The sequence below is a fragment of the Lactuca serriola genome, chromosome 6, assembly GCF_051521515.1.
Source record: "Lactuca serriola cultivar US96UC23 chromosome 6, Lser_US96UC23_V15, whole genome shotgun sequence".
Taxonomy (NCBI): domain Eukaryota; kingdom Viridiplantae; phylum Streptophyta; class Magnoliopsida; order Asterales; family Asteraceae; genus Lactuca; species Lactuca serriola.
In genome coordinates, this window is record NC_136413.1 from 9,476,822 (window position 1) to 9,499,056 (window position 22,235).

The window sequence follows — 22,235 nt, forward strand, 5'->3', positions numbered from 1 at the left end:
AAAGGCTAAATTACACATAATATCCAAAAACAAAAAAAGAAATAACATCCAAATTCAAAAAAAAAAAAAAAAAAAAAAAACAACAACGCTATTCGTTATCGTTATTTGCGTCCTGAATGTCAACAACGCGATGCAAATAATCTGTTGTTCCTGGTTGAAACTGAACGTGTCTAGACTCTGTTGGGATATACTGTGTAATATTTATCCCTTTATCTTCTACTACCATGTTATGCAATATGATACATGCATACATGATATATCGTAAAGTTTCTAAATCCAATGGTCGTGTTGCATGTTCGACTATATGCCACTTCGCCTTCAGCACTCCAAAAGCACGTTCCACATCATTACGTGCTCCTTCTTGTCTTCTCTTAAAAAATTTGTCTCGTTCTTCAACCGGGTGGCGGAATGCCTTCACGAATGTGGAATATCGAGGATATATTTCATCTGTAAGGTAATACTCATATTTGTATTCGTTTCCATTCACCGTGAAAGGAGCATCCGGGGCTTTTCCATTCAAAAGATCGTCGAATATTGGCAACTGATCAAGAACGTTGACGTCATTGTTGGAACCCGCAACCCCAAAAAATGCATGTCGAATCCATAAATCTTGAGAAGCGACAGCCTCTAACACCAATGAAGGTGATCCGTGATGATCACTTGCGTATTGCCCTTTCCATGCTACCGGACAATTTTTCCATTTCCAGTGTGTGCAATCAATGCTTCCGATCATTCCGGGAAACCCATGACGTTCTTCATGCGCCGCATACAATTCTTGCAAATCATGCAACGAAGGTTTCCACAAATACACGTCTCCAAAAGTTTCAACAACACCCCTTGACAATCTATAAAACCCTCTATTGCGGTTCTTTCGGACATTCTCATATAGTCGTCCATGGTGTCGGGTGACTCCCCCATAGCCATCAAACGAATGGCCGCAGCACATTTCGGCAACGTTGTAAACCCCTGTCTACCTCTAGCATCATATCTTAATTGAAAAAAATTCGTACCTAAACATAAATTAACTACAGTTTAAAAATATATTGCAAATGTTGTAAAATTAAAGAAACATGTAGTGCATTTTTATTTATTTGGTATAAAAATATAGTAAACAAATGATACCGGCTTTCCAAGGCGTTGACGATTCGTAAGAACACATCCCTACTCAAACGAAATCTTCTTTTGAAGTCTTTCGTCCCGTATACACAATTATCCGCAAAGTAATCGCGATATAGATGTTCGTGTCCTTCCTCGCGATTTCTGTTTAACATCGCACGTCTTGTTAGTAGCGGGGCTGAGTCTGGTTGTAGCAGGTCGGTAGTGTAATAATGATACATCATCCTAAAGAAAATATCGTCATCTGAATCATCGGACGAGTCGAAAGGATCCATATTTTTTTTGAAGATAATTGAAAGTATGTAGAGAGGATAAGAGAAAGTGTGTGAAAATTTTAATAAAATGAGAGTGTTTATAGGATAAAATGTTTTTTTTTAATAATTAACTTTTTTTTTAAACCGTTGCAAAGTGTAACGGTCATTTTCTTCCGTTTCTTTCCGTCGCCACGCCAACGAGAATCACCTCGACGAGAAGCAACGAGCAGGGGGGCGGTGTTCCCCGTGTCATAACGCCGTCGAGGGGTGCCACCTCACCCCCCGTTGCTTCTCGTTGGACCAGTACCGTGTGTCGTCTTATAGAGCCTAGGGTAGTACAAGTTATTCCTTCAATTTTCTAGGACAATGTAATTCTTTTTTTTTTTTTAAATTCGGCATAGTGTAAATTTTGTTCAATGCAACCTCTAAAAAATTGTGTATAACCCTTAAATCCGCATTTGATTAAGTGATTATTTTTTAAACACCTAAAACGCTTGGTCTTTTTTGTTGATATAAAGAAGAAAATTGTCATTTTTATAAGCAAGAGTTTTTAGCCACATATTGCGGTGTGGATTTGAGTAATATTTTTTGTTAAAAGTACATTGCTATAAACATAATATTTTCTCCTTTTACTGATATCTTTGACACCGGTTGGTAGAACGATGATAAAGAAAGAAAGGGTAAACCTTGGATCGAAAACCAAAGAGCCCAAATAATAATATTTATCAAGACAGTCAAGAAAAATAAGAGTCGATAACATAGCAACTCGTATGACAATTAAGTATTTAAGTAGAAATATCATGTATGGAGAGATAGAGAAGAAGGGATGAAGCATGCCTTTTTCAACCCCATTTCATCTCCATAGGAGAGAAGGGATGAAGCTTGCCTTTTCAACCCCATACAAATGTGCTTTGTGAAGTAACCTGATCAACATTGATAATGTTATAGTTTATCTAATCTCCAGAAAAATACATGAATTATTTATAATTATTTCAAATAAATAAATGGCAAAAAAGGTTGAAGGGTGTAAAGTGCAATTTTCGCTAATATGGAAACGCCACTACATCTGTTATTAGGGCATTCGCTTCCCGCCAACTATCAAAAACCCTAGCCTACTTCCTTTAAACCCTCGTCCCCCTTTTCTCAATTGCCTCTATCTTATCAAAGAAATTTCCCATCAATGGAGGCCCAAGCTGTGAAATCAAACCTGGTTCTTATCCTAGATTATGGTTCTCAGTACACCCACCTAATCACTCGTCGAATCCGAAGCCTATCCGTGTTCTCCCTCTGTATTTCCGGCACTTCCTCACTCAAATCCATCACTGATTTAAACCCATCTGTAATCATCCTCTCCGGCGGCCCCCATTCCGTCCATGCACAGGACGCCCCTTGTTTCCCCGATGGCTTTGTAGAGTATGTTGAAAAAACGGGCATCTTTGTGTTGGGGATTTGTTACGGGTTACAGTTGATTGTGCAGAAATTGGGTGGGCAAGTAGCTATTGGGGAAAAGCAGGAGTATGGGAGGATGATGATTGAGGTCGTGAAAGATTATGGTGGATTGTTCAAGGGTAAAAACATCGGTGATAAGCAGGTGGTTTGGATGAGCCATGGCGATGAGGCTGTGAAGCTTCCTGCTGGATTCGAAGTGGTCGCCAGGAGCGAACAAGGCGGTGTAGCGGCGGTCGCGAATCCCGGCAGGCGGTTTTATGGGCTGCAGTACCACCCCGAGGTAGATTAAATCACTCGTTAATCCTTCCGAACGTTCTTTTTTTTTGTCTAAAACTGTTCATTCTCATATCGATTTAGGTGACACATTCACCGGAGGGAATGGAGTTGTTGCGCCATTTCCTTTTCGATATCTGTGATGTCTCCGCCGGATGGAAAATGGAAGATGTAATGGAGGAAGAAATAAAAGTAATCAAAGGCATGGTCGGACCTGATGACCATGTAATCTGTGCATTATCCGGTGGTGTCGACTCTACAGTTGCAGCTACTCTTGTTCACAAAGCCATCGGCGATAGACTCCACTGTATCTTCGTTGACAATGGTCTATTAAGGTAAGATTTTTGATTTTTTGACCAAAATTTCATGATCCATGTCATCATGATATTCTGTGGCTTTTTTATATAGATACAAGGAGCAAGAGAGAGTGATGGGAACCTTCCAAAGAGATCTTCATCTTCCTGTCACTTGCGTTGATGCTTCAGTGCAGTTTTTAAGCGAATTGAAAGGCGTTACAGATCCTGAAAAGAAAAGAAAGATCATCGGGAAAGAGTTCATCTCAATCTTCGATGCTTTTGCTCATGATTTAGAGAAAAAACTAGGAACAAAACCTAGTTATTTGGTTCAAGGAACTTTATATCCAGATGTAATCGAATCATGTCCACCACCCGGAAGTGGAAGAACTCATTCTCACACAATCAAGAGCCATCATAACGTGGGTGGGCTTCCAAAAGACATGAAGCTAAAGCTCATTGAACCCCTTAAGCTTCTCTTCAAGGACGAGGTTTGTAATTTACTGATTGTATATCTTCTACAATTTCGAAGGACCTGTTATGTAATTTTGCTTGATTCTTTTTTTTTTTTTTATTGTTGTGAAAATGTGAAAAGGTTCGGGAGTTGGGTCGGATCTTGGATGTTCCAGTTGCGTTCTTGAAGAGACACCCGTTTCCTGGACCGGGTCTTGCTGTACGGATACCGGGTGATGTGACCCAAGGAAATGCACTGGAGATTCTTCGACAGGTGGATGAGATATTTATCCAAGCGATTAAAGATGGTGGGATTTACGATGAAATATGGCAGGCTTTTGCTGTGTTTTTACCCATTAAAACGACAGGTGTTCAAGGAGATCAGAGGACTCATTCTAATGCTGTTGCACTTCGAGCTGTTACAAGTCAAGATGGCATGACTGCTGATTGGTGAGACATATCACTTTATCTCTATATAATCTTTTGCCACGTGTCTTGTTAAAACATGGAGTATATAATAAGCTTTATTATTATGAAAATTTTGTTTCAGGTATTATTTTGAGCATAAGTTTTTGGATGATGTGGCGAGAAAGATATGTAATAGTGTTCGTGGGGTCAACCGGGTTTGTTTGGATATTACATCGAAGCCTCCATCCACAATTGAATGGGAATGAATTTGTGGGGGTTGACTTTGTTTGGGTCAACGTGTTGGGGATTTAATTTAATTATGTGAAATTGGTAAAGGTTTTTGGAGGGGAGGGTGGCAACTATGTAAGTGGTGAATTTTAAATATGACAATTTGTTTGACATTTTGTGGTTGTCTTTGTGTTTTATAAGTTATAATCCTTTTTTTTAAATGTTCTTTCTTTTGAGATATGCTTACTTTTATGTGAGATGATTAGCAATGACTCTTTTATAATATCACATCAAAAAACATATTCTTGATATTTTAAAACCAAATTAGTATGATATTTTAACAGAGTATATAACAATTAATATTAATTGGCAAAATGTATTCAAATCAATTAAAACCTCAGTTAAATAATAATAATACATCAAGGAAAACGAACAAGGGTGTTCACAGCAGTATCCAAAGCATCAACGTTTCTACGCAACACCTTTCTTTTCAATTGTTAAGAAAACCTTCTTAATTGTTATACCTTCATAATCACATTTGAGCAAATCATGAAACTTAAAAACACAAAAATCATGAGAATAAAGGATACAGTTGCATTGCTAGGGTGTCAATGCCTCTCATTTCCTCATTCAATCTGCAAAATATAAAAGTTAAGTGGTTTCATCAACCATATAAAGTTATAAACATCCTTTATTTGTGAATAATAACAAAACCATGAAAATGGATTTATATACCTGAGACATGAGTTTATGTACAGATTCCCCTTTGTTGCAGTATCCAATGCTGCAATGTATACAATTTTGAACAAAATTCTTGTTAAACTTTACTGGAGACTGAAGAAAAAGTAAAACTTGTGTTTATCTGTCAAAAGACTGGATATAGCTATGCAAGAATCATTAAGGGTCTTTTGAGGTTATTTAAGAGCTCTGTGAAAAATATGTATTCTACCATTAAGATTGCTAGATTGCTTTATCAAATAGCACATTGTGCATACGAAGAACAATGGAAGATTTTGGTATGTACCAGATTCTTGAAGACGCCCAGCAGCATCACTGAAGCATTGTACATGATCAACAGAACGGCTGCTAACCTACAATATACACAAACAATTTCGATGGATGAACTTATATCATCTATATCTACAATGCAATGAAGAGCACATATCAAAGTTTGTGATCTTTTTAAAATCTGCTGGAGTGAGTTTATCATTGCAATTTCCCATGGAAAAACTACACATCCCCTCCAGACTCGCATTGATAGATGCAATGTAAACAGATTTGTGACTTTTTCCATCGTTGTTGTCATAAGCTTTGAAAATTTGCTAGATACGAATAACAATCCATAAAAGTATGTATAGGAAATCGATTCCGGTTACACTAAATTGATTGAACTTTAGGGTTTATATGCTGATATGTAGCTTCAGCTCAATTTGATTACTATGGTTAAGCTTCAAAATATGAAATTCGATTACCTCGGAGAGAGCAATTCGGAGAGATGCGAATAGAGATGAAAAGCTATCAGCTATGGCGAGGGAATCCCTCTCTACCACTTCTACTGCTCTTACAATCTCCTTTTGACTGATCGGCGAAGAAGTCGATGAGAAAAACGTATCCTCCGTTTCTCTTGTACTTGTATCGATGTTACCATCAAGGTCGTGGTGAGGGTCTTCGTTGTGTTCTTGAGAAATCTGATGATTGTGATCTAGGGTTTCTGAAGTCGTTGCTTCTTTTGGTTCCATTGTCTATGTGTCTTCGGTTGCTGCCTTCGCTGGTGAATGTGCCAACAAGAGCATCAAAAAAATTATAAAAATACATCAAATAAAAAAGTAAATTTTCAAAGAGAAATTAAATTATTCCTACTTTTTTTTATATTGACAAATGTTTCTACCTAATAAAATTATGATAAGTGCCATATTTCCATATTTTTTTAACTAAATCATTAAGGCTATATTAAGAATATATCAAATAAAATTAAATTGAATGGTGATTTGTCATAATTTTAATGGGTAAGAATAAAAAGTAGGAGGTAATTTAATTTCTCAATTTTCAAAAATCAAAAGAAACGATCCAAAAAAATTAAATTTTCAAAAATCGCTATCTATTTAAAACCTCTTATATTATCGATTTTTTTGTCGGAAAAATAGTAAGCAGATGTTACTTCGAAGCTATCTAATTTACAACCAAAAGACTTATATCCTATCAAAAGTTGGAAAAACTCAGAAAAAGAAAAGTATATCTCTCTCATCCAAGGGATTAGAGGTTCAAGTCTTGCTTAAAAATTAAAATATTGACTTAGTTTAGGTTTAGACCACGAGTCCGTTAGATTGCTTAAACTTTTTATATTATTCGACATAGTAATCAATTGTAGTGGCATACATCCGATCACTGATTATTGAATGTTATCGACTTCTGGTGTCGATAAAAGGATATTTAAGTTGTGCAATAGGTATCGCAATTCTTTAAACCATGAAATAGAGTACAACAGAGCGTTGTGATCAATATTGTGTTGCCTGACCTTTATACATACTTACCACTTTAGATTTTATCGCCGATAGAGACAAAGTTAACAGAGTAGCCTAATGTGACTATGAAAAAACAAATACAATTTAATAAATATAGAAGTAAAAGATCTTTGATAGATCATGCATAGCTCACAGAGTTCTAAAAATAATAAAATATTAGAGATCAAACAAATCATTAATCTAAAATAATAATCATCTTAGGCTTGACTAGACCCATATTTAGGAGTTATGTCTGAGTTTTAGCATATTTTCTAACCAACTTAATTTTACAAGTAAATTACACGAATGGTCCCTATGGTTAGGGGTAATTTGCGCGTTTGATCAATAACTTATTTTTTTCACTCGGAAGGTCCTTATTATTTGTTTATGTTATGCGATTGTTCCTTATTATTTGTTTTTGTTACGCGCTTGGTCTCTGTGTTATCTAAAAAGAATATTATTTAAATAGCAAAAAATGGTATGTAAGATAAGGTGAAGGGGGTAGCGTTGGGGGTGTGTTTATTTAAATAAATTAAAAAATCAATGGCAGAATAGTCTTTTTAGGTAAGACAGGGACCAAGCGTGTAACAAAAACAAATAGTAGGGACCTTCCGAGTTAAAAAAAATTAAGTTAGGGACGAAACGCGCAAATTACTCTAAACCATATGGACCATTCGCGTAATTTACTCTAATTTTATTTTGGTGGTTAGGAATTTTATTGTATTTCATCAACACTTTCATATAAAGATTTTTCGACACGATTTCCAAATTGTGAACTCCATCAAACGTGAAACATGGTGTAGAGTTTCTTTGCACATGTGGGTTTTTACCACCGTTTTAATAAAGATTTTTCGAAAATTACGTCATTTGACTCAATTATTTTTAAAAAGTCTAACTTTGGTTTTTCAAATGATTGTTTAAATACTTTTAAATTGTTAAAAGAAAAGTTAATCACCGCCCTAGCATGATTGTCCAAAATTGGATCTTGTCATTTGAGTTGATGTTTAACACGAGTGACTATGATTTAGGAGTCGTCTTAGGATAAAAGGTTGAAAACCGTTTTCAACCAATCTTTTAAACTAGCGAAACATTCAATCATGTTCAAGAGAATTACACAACGACAAAAATAAAATAAAAATATAAATTATTAGCCACCGTATATGCTTTTGATAAGTTCTACCGTTATCTAATATTGTCCAAAACTATCGTTTTCACCGACCATTCTACTTTGAAATATTTGTTTAGTAAAACAGATACGAAGCCGAGTTAGTTCGATGGATGCTACTACTGAAAGATCATATATGCCCAATAGTCATTATAGAATGATATTGTAAATGACATATGATCATATTGGGTTACACCATATACCAAGATACTACTAATTGATTATTTATTAGTATAATTTAATTATTAATAAATATTATCAACACTTGTATTTATTTGGAAAAACATTATTTTATGAAAATAGTATTTTACCAACATATTGGAAATTATTGTTTCTAGAACATAATAATAAAAAAGAACAAAACTAGTTATAATTCATATAGTATGAATTTAGAAGTTTTGTATAAATGTTTGGCCACTTTGAATAATCATGTACTTGAAATATAACTAACTAGTTAAATATAAAGTAATGAACACTTCAACCTTGTCTCCTCGCCACAAAGAACCACAGTGTAACATCCCAAAATTTACGACCAAAAATTTTATTTTTAATTTAATAATTCATAAAACAAATTATTGAAAACATCATGAGGTTATTTCATATCATAAAAAATCATAAGTCATATGTCTCAAAACATGTCATAATATAATAATGTCAGAGTACAAATCCCAAGAACATCATAGTGTGGGAAATCGTGGTGTGATGCGTTGCTATCGTGTCGGCTCCTTTCCCTTCGAAGAAGAAGGACTTGAAACAAAAACTGAAAATCGTAAGCATAAAGCTTAGTGAGTTCCCCCATCATACCACATGTCATACAATAAACATATTGTCTAACATGTCCAGATACTTGCCTACCCTTTCGGTCTCTTTCAACCGGTAACTTTCCAAGCATATCAGGGTGCTGGCTTATCCCTTCGGTCTCTTTCAACCGGTAACTTGCCTAGCATATCAGGGTGTTGGCCTACCCCTTCAGTCCTTTCGACCGGTATCGGGGACTATTTCACCCCCTACTCCTACCATGTAATCGCCTAGTACATAAACATATAAGTCACATACTCCCTAGCATATCAGGGTCCTGGCCTACCCCTTCAGTCCTTTCGACCGATATTGGGGCCTATCTTACCCTTCCTACTACTTTAACATAATATCATAGCATAGTAGCACATAAAGCGTAACAGATAGTGGCATACCAAATAATTATCACAAAGACATCATATTTACTATAACACTTACTAGTGGGTCGACATTGGTGCCTTCGACCCACTTCTACTAGAAGGTAACTCACTTCCTAAAGTTGAGTGTCGAATATCACGGAAAGGAATCTCTAACAACTGCTCTGATGACTCCTCGGCTATCATTATCATAACAACACTTAGTCAAAATCCATAATACTTCTTAGGGTAAAATGACCATTTTACCCCTTGGTCTAATTTGGACCATACCCAAGGCTTAATTCCATCTTATCTTTCCCAGTCCACTAGTGGCCCACTAAAGGCCCAATTTTCTAAAATAGGCCCAACTCCTCAAATGGGCCTTATCACAAGCCCAATAAACCCTTAGCCCAAAATAAATAATTTCGAGTGGCCAAAAGGCCCAATACTCTAAGTCCCAGTTCTAGGCCCAAAAACTCTACTCCACAGTGGGCCATGGGGGCCATGTGTAACATCCCAAAATTCAAGGTCAAAAATTTCATTTTTAATTAAGTTATTACATAAAACCAAAGTGTGAATAATCAAAATATAATATTATGAAACCATATTAGAGAATAATCCCAAGGATCTCGTGTGCGGAAAACATAGTGTGATGCGCTGCGACCAAGCCGACTCCTTTCCTTTGAAACAAAGTACCTGAAACCAAAATTGTAAACCGTAAGCACGAAGCTTGGTGAGTTCCCCTATCATACCACATACCACATAACATCATCGGTATCTCTCAACCGGTAACTGCCATCGGTATCTTTCAACCGGTAACCGGAGCCTATTTCACCCCTACCACTATCACATAATAATATGTCATAAATATACTGATCACATACTAACATCATAAACATGCCGATCACATACTCACATATCATAAACATACTGATCACATACTAACATATCATAAACATACAGATAAGCATGGCATGGGTTATGTATACCCCTTCGGTATCTTTCAACCGGTATCTGCCATCGGTATCTTTCAACCGGTATCCGCCATCAGTATCTTTCAACCGGTAACTGTCATCGGTATCTTTCAACCGGTAACCGGTGACTATTTCACCCCCTGCCACTATCATATAATATCATGATATAATCATACAGTCAAGCATTTGTGGGGTACTGACCTACCCTTCGATCCTAACGACCGAGTCAGTCAAAAACTATTCCCTGCTACTACCACTAACACACATAGCATGTCACATAAGCATATCACATAAACATACCAAGATAATTATCACAAAGACAGTTATCTACCAACTACCCCTGTTGGTGGGCCGGTATTGTGGCCTTATACCCACCCCTACTGGAAGGTAACTCAGCTCATACTGTTGAAGTCCCGAAGACTCAATCCCACATTGCCGAAGTCACGCAGACTAAACCCCAGCTGTTGGATGATAGATTCCCGATCTGTCAATATCAAAACATCACCCAATTAGTGATTGGGTTCCACTACATAACCAAATACATACTTTGGGTAATTACTATATTACCCCCAGCTTCGCTTATTTAAGCCCAAGGCCCAATTCATAGGCCCAAAGTCGAATACGACTCAAAGTCCAACATATGGCCCAATTTTCCAAATTGGGCCCAAACCCCTTACGTGACTTTATTCTAAGGCCCAACATCACATATAATCATTAAGGCCCAAACTATAGCCCACATATGGCCCAATTTTCCAAAGTGGGCCTAACTCCTCAAAGCCCATTAATTATTCTTGTCCAATTGCTTGACTTTGGATGGTCCAATAATCCAATCATCAAGGCCCGAAAGAAAGGCCCAACAATAAACCCAAGTGAAATTAGGGTTTCACGTAAAATGATGAAACACTTAACCCATTAGGGACTTAGTCCACTAAGGACTTAATCCATTAAGTCCGATATTGCTTATATTAATTTTTGCCAATGATTATTATATAATATTCCAAATTATTAAAAAAATTCCCGAATGTTCCGATTAGTTCCCCCAAATTAGGGTTTCATTGCATTAGGGTTTTCCAAACCCTAATTAGGGTTTCCAACCCAAAGATTAGCCCATTTATTAACTTGTTGGGCTTATATGCCATTTAGGGCTTTATTAGGCCTATCAAGCCCATTAGGGTTTTATTGGGTCCAATAGAGTCCATTAAGCTTCATTAGGCCCATATGAGCTTCTTTGGGCCCATTAGGGTTTCAAGCACCCTAAAGAAATCAACTCAACAAGACAAACACATTGTCACCCGACCCGACGGCAGGAGGCGGCAGCCACCACCTCACGGTGGTGTTTTGATTTTTCCTTTCATTATTCCAATTGTAAATTACACATTACAATGATAATACTCAAAATAAACACACACACACATACTAAACAAATATCACACACCACCACCTTATGGTAGCTGGCAGCGGCAGATGGTGGCAGCCACCATGGCGGGCGACCATGGTGGGTATCTCTTCCATTTTCCGACCATCAACAACCCCACACGACACCCACTCCATTGCAACAATAAACAATACACACACAAGGACCCGAAACAGATACACCACCACCCACCTAGAGGTTCACGGTGGTAGCAGGAGCACGAGCGAATCAACACCAAACTGGTCGCCAGCATAGGCAGCGACTTCGCCTTCAACAATTGGGAACAACGGCGGCAACCCTTCAATCTCTTGGGGCGGCGGTGGTTGACACGAAAAGGTGGCAGTAGCACACCCGGCTTGCTAGAAGTGAACCCAACCACCCCATATGATGGCATCCGAAGGCTGGAGAGTAACCGGAGTGCTGAATCGCTTGGAGCTACGGCGACAGAAGAAGGAGGCGTCGTACGAGCCCCCGACGGCGACTGAAGAAGCAACAACTCCGGACAGCAGCATGGACGTCGGTTGTCGTCCAAAACCTCACCATATCGGAGAAAGATAGGGGAGGGGTCAAGTGGCAATGGCGCCGGAGACGAAGAACGAGGATGGTGGCGGTTGGAGAACTCCAGCGATGGCGGCTGTCTTCATATATACTCGACTTAAGCAAAAGTGACGGGAGTTGTCCCGTGTTCATATTTAACTTTTCCCTTTAAACCATTCTAGTCCCTCCCCATAAGATCTTATCAAATGTAATCTAAATTTTACCCTTTCTACCCTGACTTTGGAAATCATCTTCAAATTAAATCTAATAATTACCATTTAAACCCTTCGCATTAAATCCTTTACATCTTAGGTACAAAATTTACCAGACAGCACCCAATATCTTAGTTATGACATATTCAGCCCTTCCACATCATTTCGTTTTAAATTAATTCCAAATAATTACCACGGAGTCCATGCCTTCATAAATATTTATAAACGGGGTCCAGAGCTTACACTTTTAACCCCTCAACTTCCAAATTATGACAAATAACTCCTCGTAACCAACACCCTGCTACAAAATTATTGATTTTAGGGCTACTATATCTTCATAAATTTATTTATTTATTTAATAAATAAACAGGGTGTTACACCACCTATCCAAGCCCAAACTTTTAATGTAACGACGTAAATTTTCAAACCAAATTTTCCAATTTAAAAACACATTTATCACAATAATAAAATCCCATAATGTCACAAAGTCAAATCATCAATTCTCATTAGGGATGAAAGTGGGTCCAAACCCAGACCGGATGGACCCAGACCTGGAAAACCCCAAACAGATTAACGGAATTTTATAGAACCAGAAATCAGACCGGTATATAGGAACCGGTTCCGGTTCGGTTCTGGGTACGGTACCGGATAAAATGGGTCTAGAACCGGAAAACCCGAAAACATTAAAGTGAGAAAGGTAGAACCGGATAAAATGAGTTTATAACTGAAAAACCCAGAACAGAATTCTTTTATAATTACCTCTATCACGAGGTTTCCAAAAAACTCATTGACACATCAAAGATGCAATCATATCCAACTTATATTATTTTAAATTTAATTATAGTAATTTGTTTAATTGAGTTTTAGCATTCCAGTTTTCAAATATTTAGTTATTTATGTGATTGAGATAAACAGGTGGCCCCATGCGATACATACAAGGATTTCACTTTTGGAAGTCATGGTGAGTTTGGTGGTATTTCCTTTAGGATTGTCCATTTCAGATATGTTAAGCCTATGATGGTATTTCTAGATTTGTCCTTTAATCTTGAAACTGGAAATCCATGCAAGAACACATTTGCCACGATCTAATTTACACATTTGTCACGCTTTAGTTTTTTGTTTGTTGTAAAAACTAAAATGTTACCACATAATCTAATTTACACATTTGACACTAAAACGATTCCTTAGCCCACTAAAATCGGTTCCGATTTTTTAAACATATCCAGTTCAAAAACTCGGATTACCCGGACCCGTTGGACCCGTACCCGAAATACCCGGAACCTGGATAAGAGTACTTTTGGAACCCATTACCTAGACCGTTTAAGCATTTTCCGGTTATACCAGTTCCAGTTTCGGTCCGATTCCGGTTCCGGTTCCGGTTTTCCGGTTTTATAACTCATTTCTAATTCTCATGATAAAAAACAGCACGCATCAACTCCAATATCCTCTAAAATATAACTCAATCTCTGAGGTGTGTACAACCAAGTCAGCGCCCTCCCGCGATCCAAATAAGAACCTGAAACACATAACACATAACACGGTAAGCACGAAGCTTAGTAAGTTCCCCAAAATACCACATCCCATTAGCCACCCGAGGCCATAACACTGTAAGACTCTCCGGTCTGTGTGTCTCAGTGGGACCCTCCGGTCCTATAGCTCGTTGGACCCTTTGGTCCGGTCTAGCTCGTTGGACCCTTCGGTCCGGTCTGTAAAGCTCTGCATGGCATAAATCACAAAGAAATAATGCACAACATAACACATAAGGCAGGATAACATAATACTCAATATAAGCACATAAGACCTTCTGGTCACACATAACTACCACTCAAGGTAAAGTATAGTGAGAGGACTCACATCGGATGATGAACAACCCTTATAAACGTTGTTGCTACGCACCGACCACTAACTCTGTGCCAAACCCACAATTATCTCAATTAGAAATTAAGTCCAAACTCTCATTTATTGGGTCTAGAGGTTAATCTATAACCAGCTCATCAATGACTTAAAACCCATTGGGCCCACCAAGGCTCATTAATAAACGGACTCTCACAAGGCTCAATTCTCAATCTCAATGACAAGCCCAACACAAGGGCCCAATGCATACTTATAATATTTCTCTGCTCATAGTCTCTAATACACAAGCCCAAAGATTTAGTCCCAACCCTTAAGGCCCATTAATAAATTCTAGCCCAAAAGCCCACAGTGAGATTACGCGGGGGGTACCTCCTCTAGTACGCTCAGCGTACTCAAGCATGCACGAGTCTGATCAGGGGCCTTAAATCGGTACGCGGGGCGTACGGGAATTACGTTGGGCGTACGCTCAGCTTTGTTTAGTCTGTTTTCCTGGTCTTAACCCGTTAAGACCTTAGCTCATTTCTCATATCTGGACTTCCTAATAGCTCTTACTCCATAAAGTCAGGGACTTTAAGCCTTTGCATGGCTGATGTGGTCACAAACACACAAAACACACATTCTCTTTTCTCATTAAGCTCATATCTCATGCACGAATTGATTCTAACATCCAAGATCCCATTTTTATGAAACTACTCCATCAAATACACTCAAAAGGGAAAATAATGGGCTTTGGAGTTTAACAACTCATAAAGCTTCAAGCTTTGGGACCAAAAACCCTAAATGAGCCATACTAAGCACAACTCAAAAAGGGATATGAAAGATTTGAGCTTTATACCTTCAAATGATGCTCCATCCCCATGAAAGCTCAGATCCAAAGCCTGGACTCCAACTCCTTTTCCCCTTCAATGCTCCTTCTTCACTTCCAAGGACTCACAAGGTCACTCCAAGGGCTCTCACGCACTTACAAGCTCTTATGGACGAAGGTTAGGGTTTTGGGGGGTTTGTTCTCTGAGAAAGGTGGCCAGGAATGAGGCCATCTCATTCCTTATATAGGGTCACTTAAAATATTAGGGTTTCCACGCTGTGCCTAGTACACCCAGCGTATCATACGGTACGCCCAGTGTACTAGGTGGCTCTTGCTTAAGGATCACGTGCATTCGTACGCTAAGCGTACACATATGTACGCCTAGCGTACTCCGCTGCCACATTTCTCAACTTAGGGGCTTATCTTTCCATATCTCCAAACTTCCATAGCTTCTTTGATACAACTTTGATTCCAAAGGTCCTCATGTCTATGGAAAGGTGACGAGATGCCCTATGCTTCTAGCAACTCGTCGCACCCCCGAGGCTCCCTCTTGCCCGGTTTGCAGCCCATGAACTCTGATCACAGACGATCTAAAACAGGATGTTACATTTATGGCCCAAAAGCCCAAGTTCGCCACTCTGCATGCGTACGCGCGATGTACCTGACACGTACGCTGGCCTTGACTAAAAGCGGGAAGTTGACCTAGTACGCGCAGCGTGCCAGGGTGTACGCCCAACGTACCGGCCAACTTCCTTGGGGATCCATTTGTAACTTAATCCATTAAGTCCTCACGTACAGAATGTAGATCCAGGTCCTTTAGGACTTCCTAGTCCATAAAGTCACAAACTTTATGTGCTTGCATGCATGGTTGGGGTCAAAACATGATTTTGGTCCTTAACCAAACTTTATGACCATCAAACACTTGCATGGTTGTGGCTTAACCATCAAGGTCTGATTTTTATGACTCTAAGTGCTTCTAAGAGCTCAAAAGGACAGCTCGTATGGTCTAAAACTATCAAGATTCAAGTAACCTCAACAATAGAGTCCAAAAGTGACATAAAACACCCCAAAATCAAATCTAAGCATGCAATGATCAAGTTTGAAGCTTGATACCTTAAATGAGTCAGAAATGGTGCTAATCTCTTGGATCTACAAGCTCCTTTTGAATCCTTGTTCCTTCTTCAAACTTCTTTATCTTCCAAAACACTAAAACAACACTAAAATGCTCTCAAGTGGCTACCAAATCACAAGAACATACAAATATGGGTTAGGGTTTTCGTGGTGGTTGTCTAAGGGTGAGAGGGAGGTTGGACCAAAGGCATAAGGTCCTTTATATAGGGATCAAAGCCTAAAATTAAGGGTTTTATAATCAACATATGTATATTGCGCGTATCTTTTAATACGTTGGGCGTACGTGCATGGCATGTGCGTCTTCGTCTCATGAGTATGTTTAGCGTACTTGACATAGTACGCCCCGCGTACGACACTTCTCATCCCAATCATAAGGATCCAATGGTCTAAGCTCAACCCAATTCTATTCATTAAGTTATTAATAATATAATTAGTACCTTATTAATCCTGGATGTTACACATGGGTTCTTACATGACGAAGAACACTTGCTTTTGATTTGTTTATTGCCTTAATCCATGCACGTAAGAAAGCCTCATGCTTTCATTCCTTTATGTCTTGCTTTTGTATTGGGATAAAAAGTAAGGTATAAGGGATGAGAGAAGTAACTTTTTCACTCACTGTTTTCTCTCATTTTGGGCTGCCAATTTCATGGTTCTCCATCCTCTCATCTTCTCCTTTGTTCTTACAAAAAGTGTTAGAATAAAGGGTTCATATGTTGCTTCTATTTAAGCATATTTTGGTATATGTCTTAAAGCTTAAGAACAACATTTATATAAGTGAAATACTAACATCAAATGATGGTTTACTCTTGCTTGGTGGACACATTATAGAGAGTTTCTATGATAAGGTTTCATGTCACACTTCATCAACTTTCTATCTCACATGAGAATCAAAGTCTTCAAAGGTTGTAACACTTAACTTTTTTATGGTTGTTTTATCTTTCTAAGTCTTGTTTTTTCTCATAGTTTTGACTATTTATTTTAGACTTTTTTGAATAAAAACCCAACAACTACTTCAAGAATTCTAGATCGAGATCAAGGAAAATATGGGATTGTAAAATCTAGAACTTGAAGAATTGAAAGAGACCGAGATTGACAATAATTTTCCCGAGGAATACTTGATGGTGATTACGAGTGAAGCATCATGGTTTATGAATATTGTCAACTATATGGCAAGCGGGTATCTAGTCAAGAATCAAACCAACCAACAAAAGAAGAAGTTTTTCGCCAACATTAAGTACTAGTTTTGGGACGAGCCATACATATTATGGAGTTGTGCTGACAACATCATAATAAGATGTGTGTTTGGGAAGGAAGCAAGGGACATGATATGTCATTGTCATAATGTACCGACCGATGGACATCATGGAGCACATTACACAGAGAAGACAGTATTTGATGCAGGGTTCTGTTAGTCTACAATTTTCAAGGAAATGATATTATTGATCGTTAGATCCTGCTCCCAGGGCACAGTCCCTGGGGCGGTTCTAACGACCTTGCTCTGTATTCTGAGATCTCCGATTTTCAAGGGAGGAGCCAGTATTTTTAAATAATGGGCACTTACATTGTAATCAAAGGTGAAACACAAGGACAAGAACTAGGAGACCAAAACTAAAGCATCAAAACAATCCCAAAGAAAATACCCGATGTTTTCTTTTCTAGGATTGGTTCTTGGTAACCAGAACACTATATGTAGGGGCATTTTCATCGAAAACAATCTAGCAGGCTAGTAGCTCATCATGATCTTGAAAGAACTTGCATGTTTAACAAACTAAAATAACAAAGGACAAATATGTTTTTTCAAACAACTTATTATTTTGAGATGTTATTATCTAAAAAACAAAATAAAAATAACAACATAAGATAGAAAATTAACAATCAAGTGTATTTTTATCTAATTCTAATAGACACGGTGATAATTATCTCTTGCTTTAATTATTTTACAGCTTGAAATTGTTTCTTGCTTATCTCAACCAATTAAATTTTAAGATTTACTTTACAAATGATAAAAAAAACAATAAAAAAAACAAATTGCAAGTAAAAACAATTAAAACTAGATGGTAACCCCCGCTCCGCAGGGGGGGGGGGGCGTTACTGTTGTTTATTTGCCACATAGAATCTTTTAGAAGCTGGTAAACATATTACAATCTCCTGGATTAATTGCTCCCATGTGTAAATAAAATTTATTTGCAAAATGCCCATGAAATTGTAACAAATGTCTATATTACCATTGATAGTGATAAGCGATTCTTTTTTCTTGCTACAGTTTCAATTATTTCCTCAAAGTTCTACTCTCTTGGGTTGGCCCACTTATAAATGAGAAGAAAATGTGGTACATACTTTCATCCATTCCAGTTTTGATGAACAATAATCTAAATAGTAAAACTATATATAATATACACACAAACAGGGGGGGGTCATCTTCTACCTCATTCTTTTTGCAGTGTTCCACTGTTACTTCTTCCATTGCAGCTGACAGCATGTCATTAACCTTCCAATTCCCTTTATTACTGCATGCAGATTCATCAAAGAGAACTTAGATAAACTCACCAATTTCTACATCAATCCCCAAAAAACAGATGATCATTAAGTAAAGGCGCACCCTCAGCTCCATCTGCAGTATGCTAATAAAATTAACAAAAAGAAAACCAATATGTAATCTACTTTTGACAAGTGAATAAAGGTAGAAAACAAATACACATTTTATCAAATAGTTGGCATGCATTTTAAGTTTCTTCAAATTTTTGTGATAAAAATCCTACAAATTGAAACTCATTTCGACTTATAATGAAGACCATTTAAAATCAAGCAACTGAAAAAACAAAACAAACTTAGTCTAACAAAAAAAAAATACACAAATTACCCACCCTGTCTCCGAGAAAGAAAAATCCTTCAGTTTTTTTGCTAATTCAATTTTAGTGGTTGCAGCTCCAGGCACAATTCTACTGTCCTTGCATAACGGCTAAAATAAAATATGAGAGAACTTTTTTTTTTTTGTAAAAAGTTGGCATTTTATCTTGGAATAAAGAAGGTGGTGTTTCTTTTTAACATGTTCAGACTTCTGTTAAGCTGTCTGCTTCTTTTTTATTTAACAACTTAAAAGAGAAAACAATCCTCACATAGGTCCTAAAATTTTACCAAATAAGTTTTAATCATCATTTATCCAAACGGACAACACTTAATTTGTTTTTGAGTTAATGAACTCTATATATACTATACTTGTTCTATTTGTTAATGAAAAAAGAAAAAAGATGGAAGATTACTTTATAAGTATTTACAGTTTTACACCATCATCAACAACCCTTTCAAGATCATCCATTATACTATACATCTAGATCATATTGTTCCTAAACAATACAACAAACAACATACTTACCTTTTAAATTATAAATATTATAAAAGGATGTTTAAAAGAAAAAAAATGCCTTCGTTGTGTATATCCTAAATTGCAGCAGGTTGTTATTTTAGTTTATAAATATATAACTATGTTGGATTTGATGGTTAATACAAGTTTTATTGTTAAAAAAAATATAGGCTAAGCTCCAATTAGAAAAACAAAATAAAGCTACAGTGCATGCTTAGTTCTAGGAATTCTTTGTGGTTTCAAGTGATTCAAGCCAACTAATTGAAATAATTCATGATAAATTCTCCAAATTATCCATAGCCTCCCAACCCCTAACCCTAATTTACCAGTGTTGGTTGTGCCAGAGGGGCGCAAGTTACGTGAAGCAGAAAAACGAAATCAATTAACCTTAATAATTTCAACACAAATTCAATAACGGTTAAAAAAATCCCAAAATCGAATTAGTTTTTCCAAAGAAAATGAATTGAAAGCCTAGAACATAAATCATACTTAAATTCCAAGGAGCAATAGTGGGAAAATAATAAAATGCAAGAAACAAATTTTAAGGACTATACCTTTCCAACAGCTTCAACAGAGTAAGTTTCAGCTTCATCTTAAATGAATAATAAAAAATATGAGAAGCGGGATTTGTTAACCTTAGAAACCATGAGTTGAAAAGTGATATCTTCATCATCTATTATATCTTTTCCCCTTTCCCAATTTCTGAACATTTTATCTGCGATTTGGGACTCCATTTTTGTTAGAAAAAAAACATCACCATTAAACTAAAACACAGATAAATTGAAGGTGCAGGGGAAGTATTATCGTACCTGAAACAACCACGATCGAACTATATCGAACCGACGAACGCCTGTTTGTTTCAATCGAAATAGAATATCGTCAGATTGAAATTGAATAGAAGAAGGTAGAGGAGAGGGATGATCGAGATAAAGCAGTGATTCTTGGAAGAGGCGATCACACCAATCGTATTGTAATTGGCTTACCTAGTCGGGGAAACGGTGGGAGAGGCGACGGCTCCGGTTAGAATACCTTCAAACGAACGAAGGTAAAGCGTTGGTGGATCCGCCATGCCGACCGGTTCCCAAAGAATGAGATTTTTTGGATTGAAGACCGAATAAACCGCATGAGTAGATAGAAAGAGGGGGGTTGTAGAAGGAGAGTGAAACCGTCGGTGATCTGAAGCAGTGGAAGCGGTAACAAATCGATGAAGTGAATGGATGAACGGACCGATTTAAAGTAACCCCGGTGGGTACACCGAAATTGGGCGCAGGCGGAAGTAAAAGGAAGCAAAAAGAGAGAAGTCGATTGAGAAATGTATGGAGGTGATCGGTGGACCTGTGTAAATCTGTTATTGGAGAAGAAAACGGTGGAGAATCTGAAAGTGACATGTATATGTACGCGTACTCAAGCAAACGGTGATGAAGCAAAAAAAAACCCACCAACAATATAAACAATGAAATAAAATGACCCACTGCACAACTATAAACAAAGGATCAGTTTTGTTATTTCCTAGCACATATCCCAAACTGCAAAAAAAAATACTTAAAGGACCATTTTTGCCATCCTTTAGCCACTTTACTGTAGCTAAGGATGATAACAATTTTAATATATAGTATAATGATAACAAAAAAAATGAAAGTAGTACCAGGAGTTTACCTTTTGTTTCTAGTGAGTATCATAAACAACTTCTTGGCTTTTTTTTTCTTCTTAACCATATGCCAACAAAACCAATATTATTACCATAATAGAAAAGGTTGAAATAACCTAGAATGACAGATATTGATCTCTTTTTCTTTGTCGTAAGAAGAAAACCTTATTTCCTCCTTTTCTCTTATATGCAAAAATAAGCAAAAATACCAAACATTTATAACAAACTTGAAAAGAATTGATTTATTGATAAACACGGCAGACAGTGTGTAGCGGCTGCAACATGTCTGGTAATTTTTTAGGGTTTTAATTTTTATAGAATTGAGTTATGACAAAACTTTAGGGTTTTAATTTTTATAGAATTGAGTTATGACAAAACTATAAGAATGGTCCTTATGGTTAGGTGAAAATTGTTGCTTTGGGCCAAAAATGGTTGGACTAGCACTCATTGTCCAAAGATTTTTATTTTCTTGCTACTTTTGTCCAATTTACTTTGAAATTTTTGGTAATGACGATTTTGCTCTTGGTTTTTTTTTTCTTTTTCAGTTGTTTTATTTATTTAAATACATTTATAATTAAAAGAAAAAAAATATTCTCTCTCTCTCTCATATTGCGAATAACGGAGGTTGTTAATCCTCCGATTCGTTTTCAACCCATATTTCTTTCATATTTTAGATTTAACCTTCTTCTTAATTGTTAAAAAAGCATTTCGATTTACGGTTCCAGGCTACCATCATCACCTACTAGAGAATGGTGAATCAAGTTTCGATTTTGAAACAACTGGCAATGGGATTCTCACTACAGGTCATGGGTTCGAGCCATGTATCGATTGTCTCACTCCTCCTCATACTTGAGGGTTTCGAGCTCTACCGATGCGATTGTAACCTCTTAATGCGGAATGAATATCAGTAACATGGAAAAAATGCTCAAATGCACCGACAATGACTACATTGTCAGCATTAAGGCTGACGACGACAACGATTGTGTTACCTTCATGTTCGGAATC

The 22,235-nt window shown here is 37.2% G+C and overlaps 2 protein-coding genes and 1 long non-coding RNA gene across 8 annotated transcripts; 1 reads left to right on the forward strand and 2 right to left on the reverse strand.

Moving 5' to 3' along the window:
* The first annotated feature begins 2,448 nt into the window (after positions 1-2,448).
* On the forward strand, positions 2,449-4,695 carry LOC145057284 (uncharacterized). Its single transcript, XM_079005074.1, has 5 exons — positions 2,449-3,099; positions 3,177-3,427; positions 3,501-3,876; positions 3,981-4,288; positions 4,389-4,695. Exons 1-5 carry the CDS (start codon positions 2,551-2,553, stop codon positions 4,510-4,512), a joined length of 1,608 nt encoding a protein of 535 aa, XP_078861200.1. The 5' UTR covers positions 2,449-2,550; the 3' UTR covers positions 4,513-4,695.
* Positions 4,696-4,804: 109 nt separating this feature from the next.
* Positions 4,805-6,267, reverse strand: LOC145057285 (uncharacterized). The gene is made up of 5 exons (XM_079005075.1): positions 5,947-6,267; positions 5,499-5,565; positions 5,210-5,258; positions 5,065-5,109; positions 4,805-4,960 (listed from the first exon to the last, which is right to left on the reverse strand). Exons 1-5 carry the CDS (start codon positions 6,211-6,213, stop codon positions 4,894-4,896), a joined length of 495 nt encoding a protein of 164 aa, XP_078861201.1. The 5' UTR covers positions 6,214-6,267; the 3' UTR covers positions 4,805-4,893.
* Positions 6,268-18,419: 12,152 nt separating this feature from the next.
* On the reverse strand, positions 18,420-21,029 carry LOC145058554 (uncharacterized). Of its 6 annotated transcripts, none has more exons than XR_013686419.1 (4): positions 20,566-21,029; positions 20,392-20,432; positions 20,218-20,297; positions 18,420-18,842 (listed from the first exon to the last, which is right to left on the reverse strand). It is a non-coding gene; the product is annotated as an uncharacterized LOC145058554 (long non-coding RNA). The 6 variants fall into 6 exon arrangements; XR_013686422.1 differs by having other exon boundaries at positions 18,420-18,728; positions 20,137-20,297; XR_013686420.1 differs by having other exon boundaries at positions 18,420-18,832; positions 20,137-20,297.
* Positions 21,030-22,235: the final 1,206 nt, after the last annotated feature.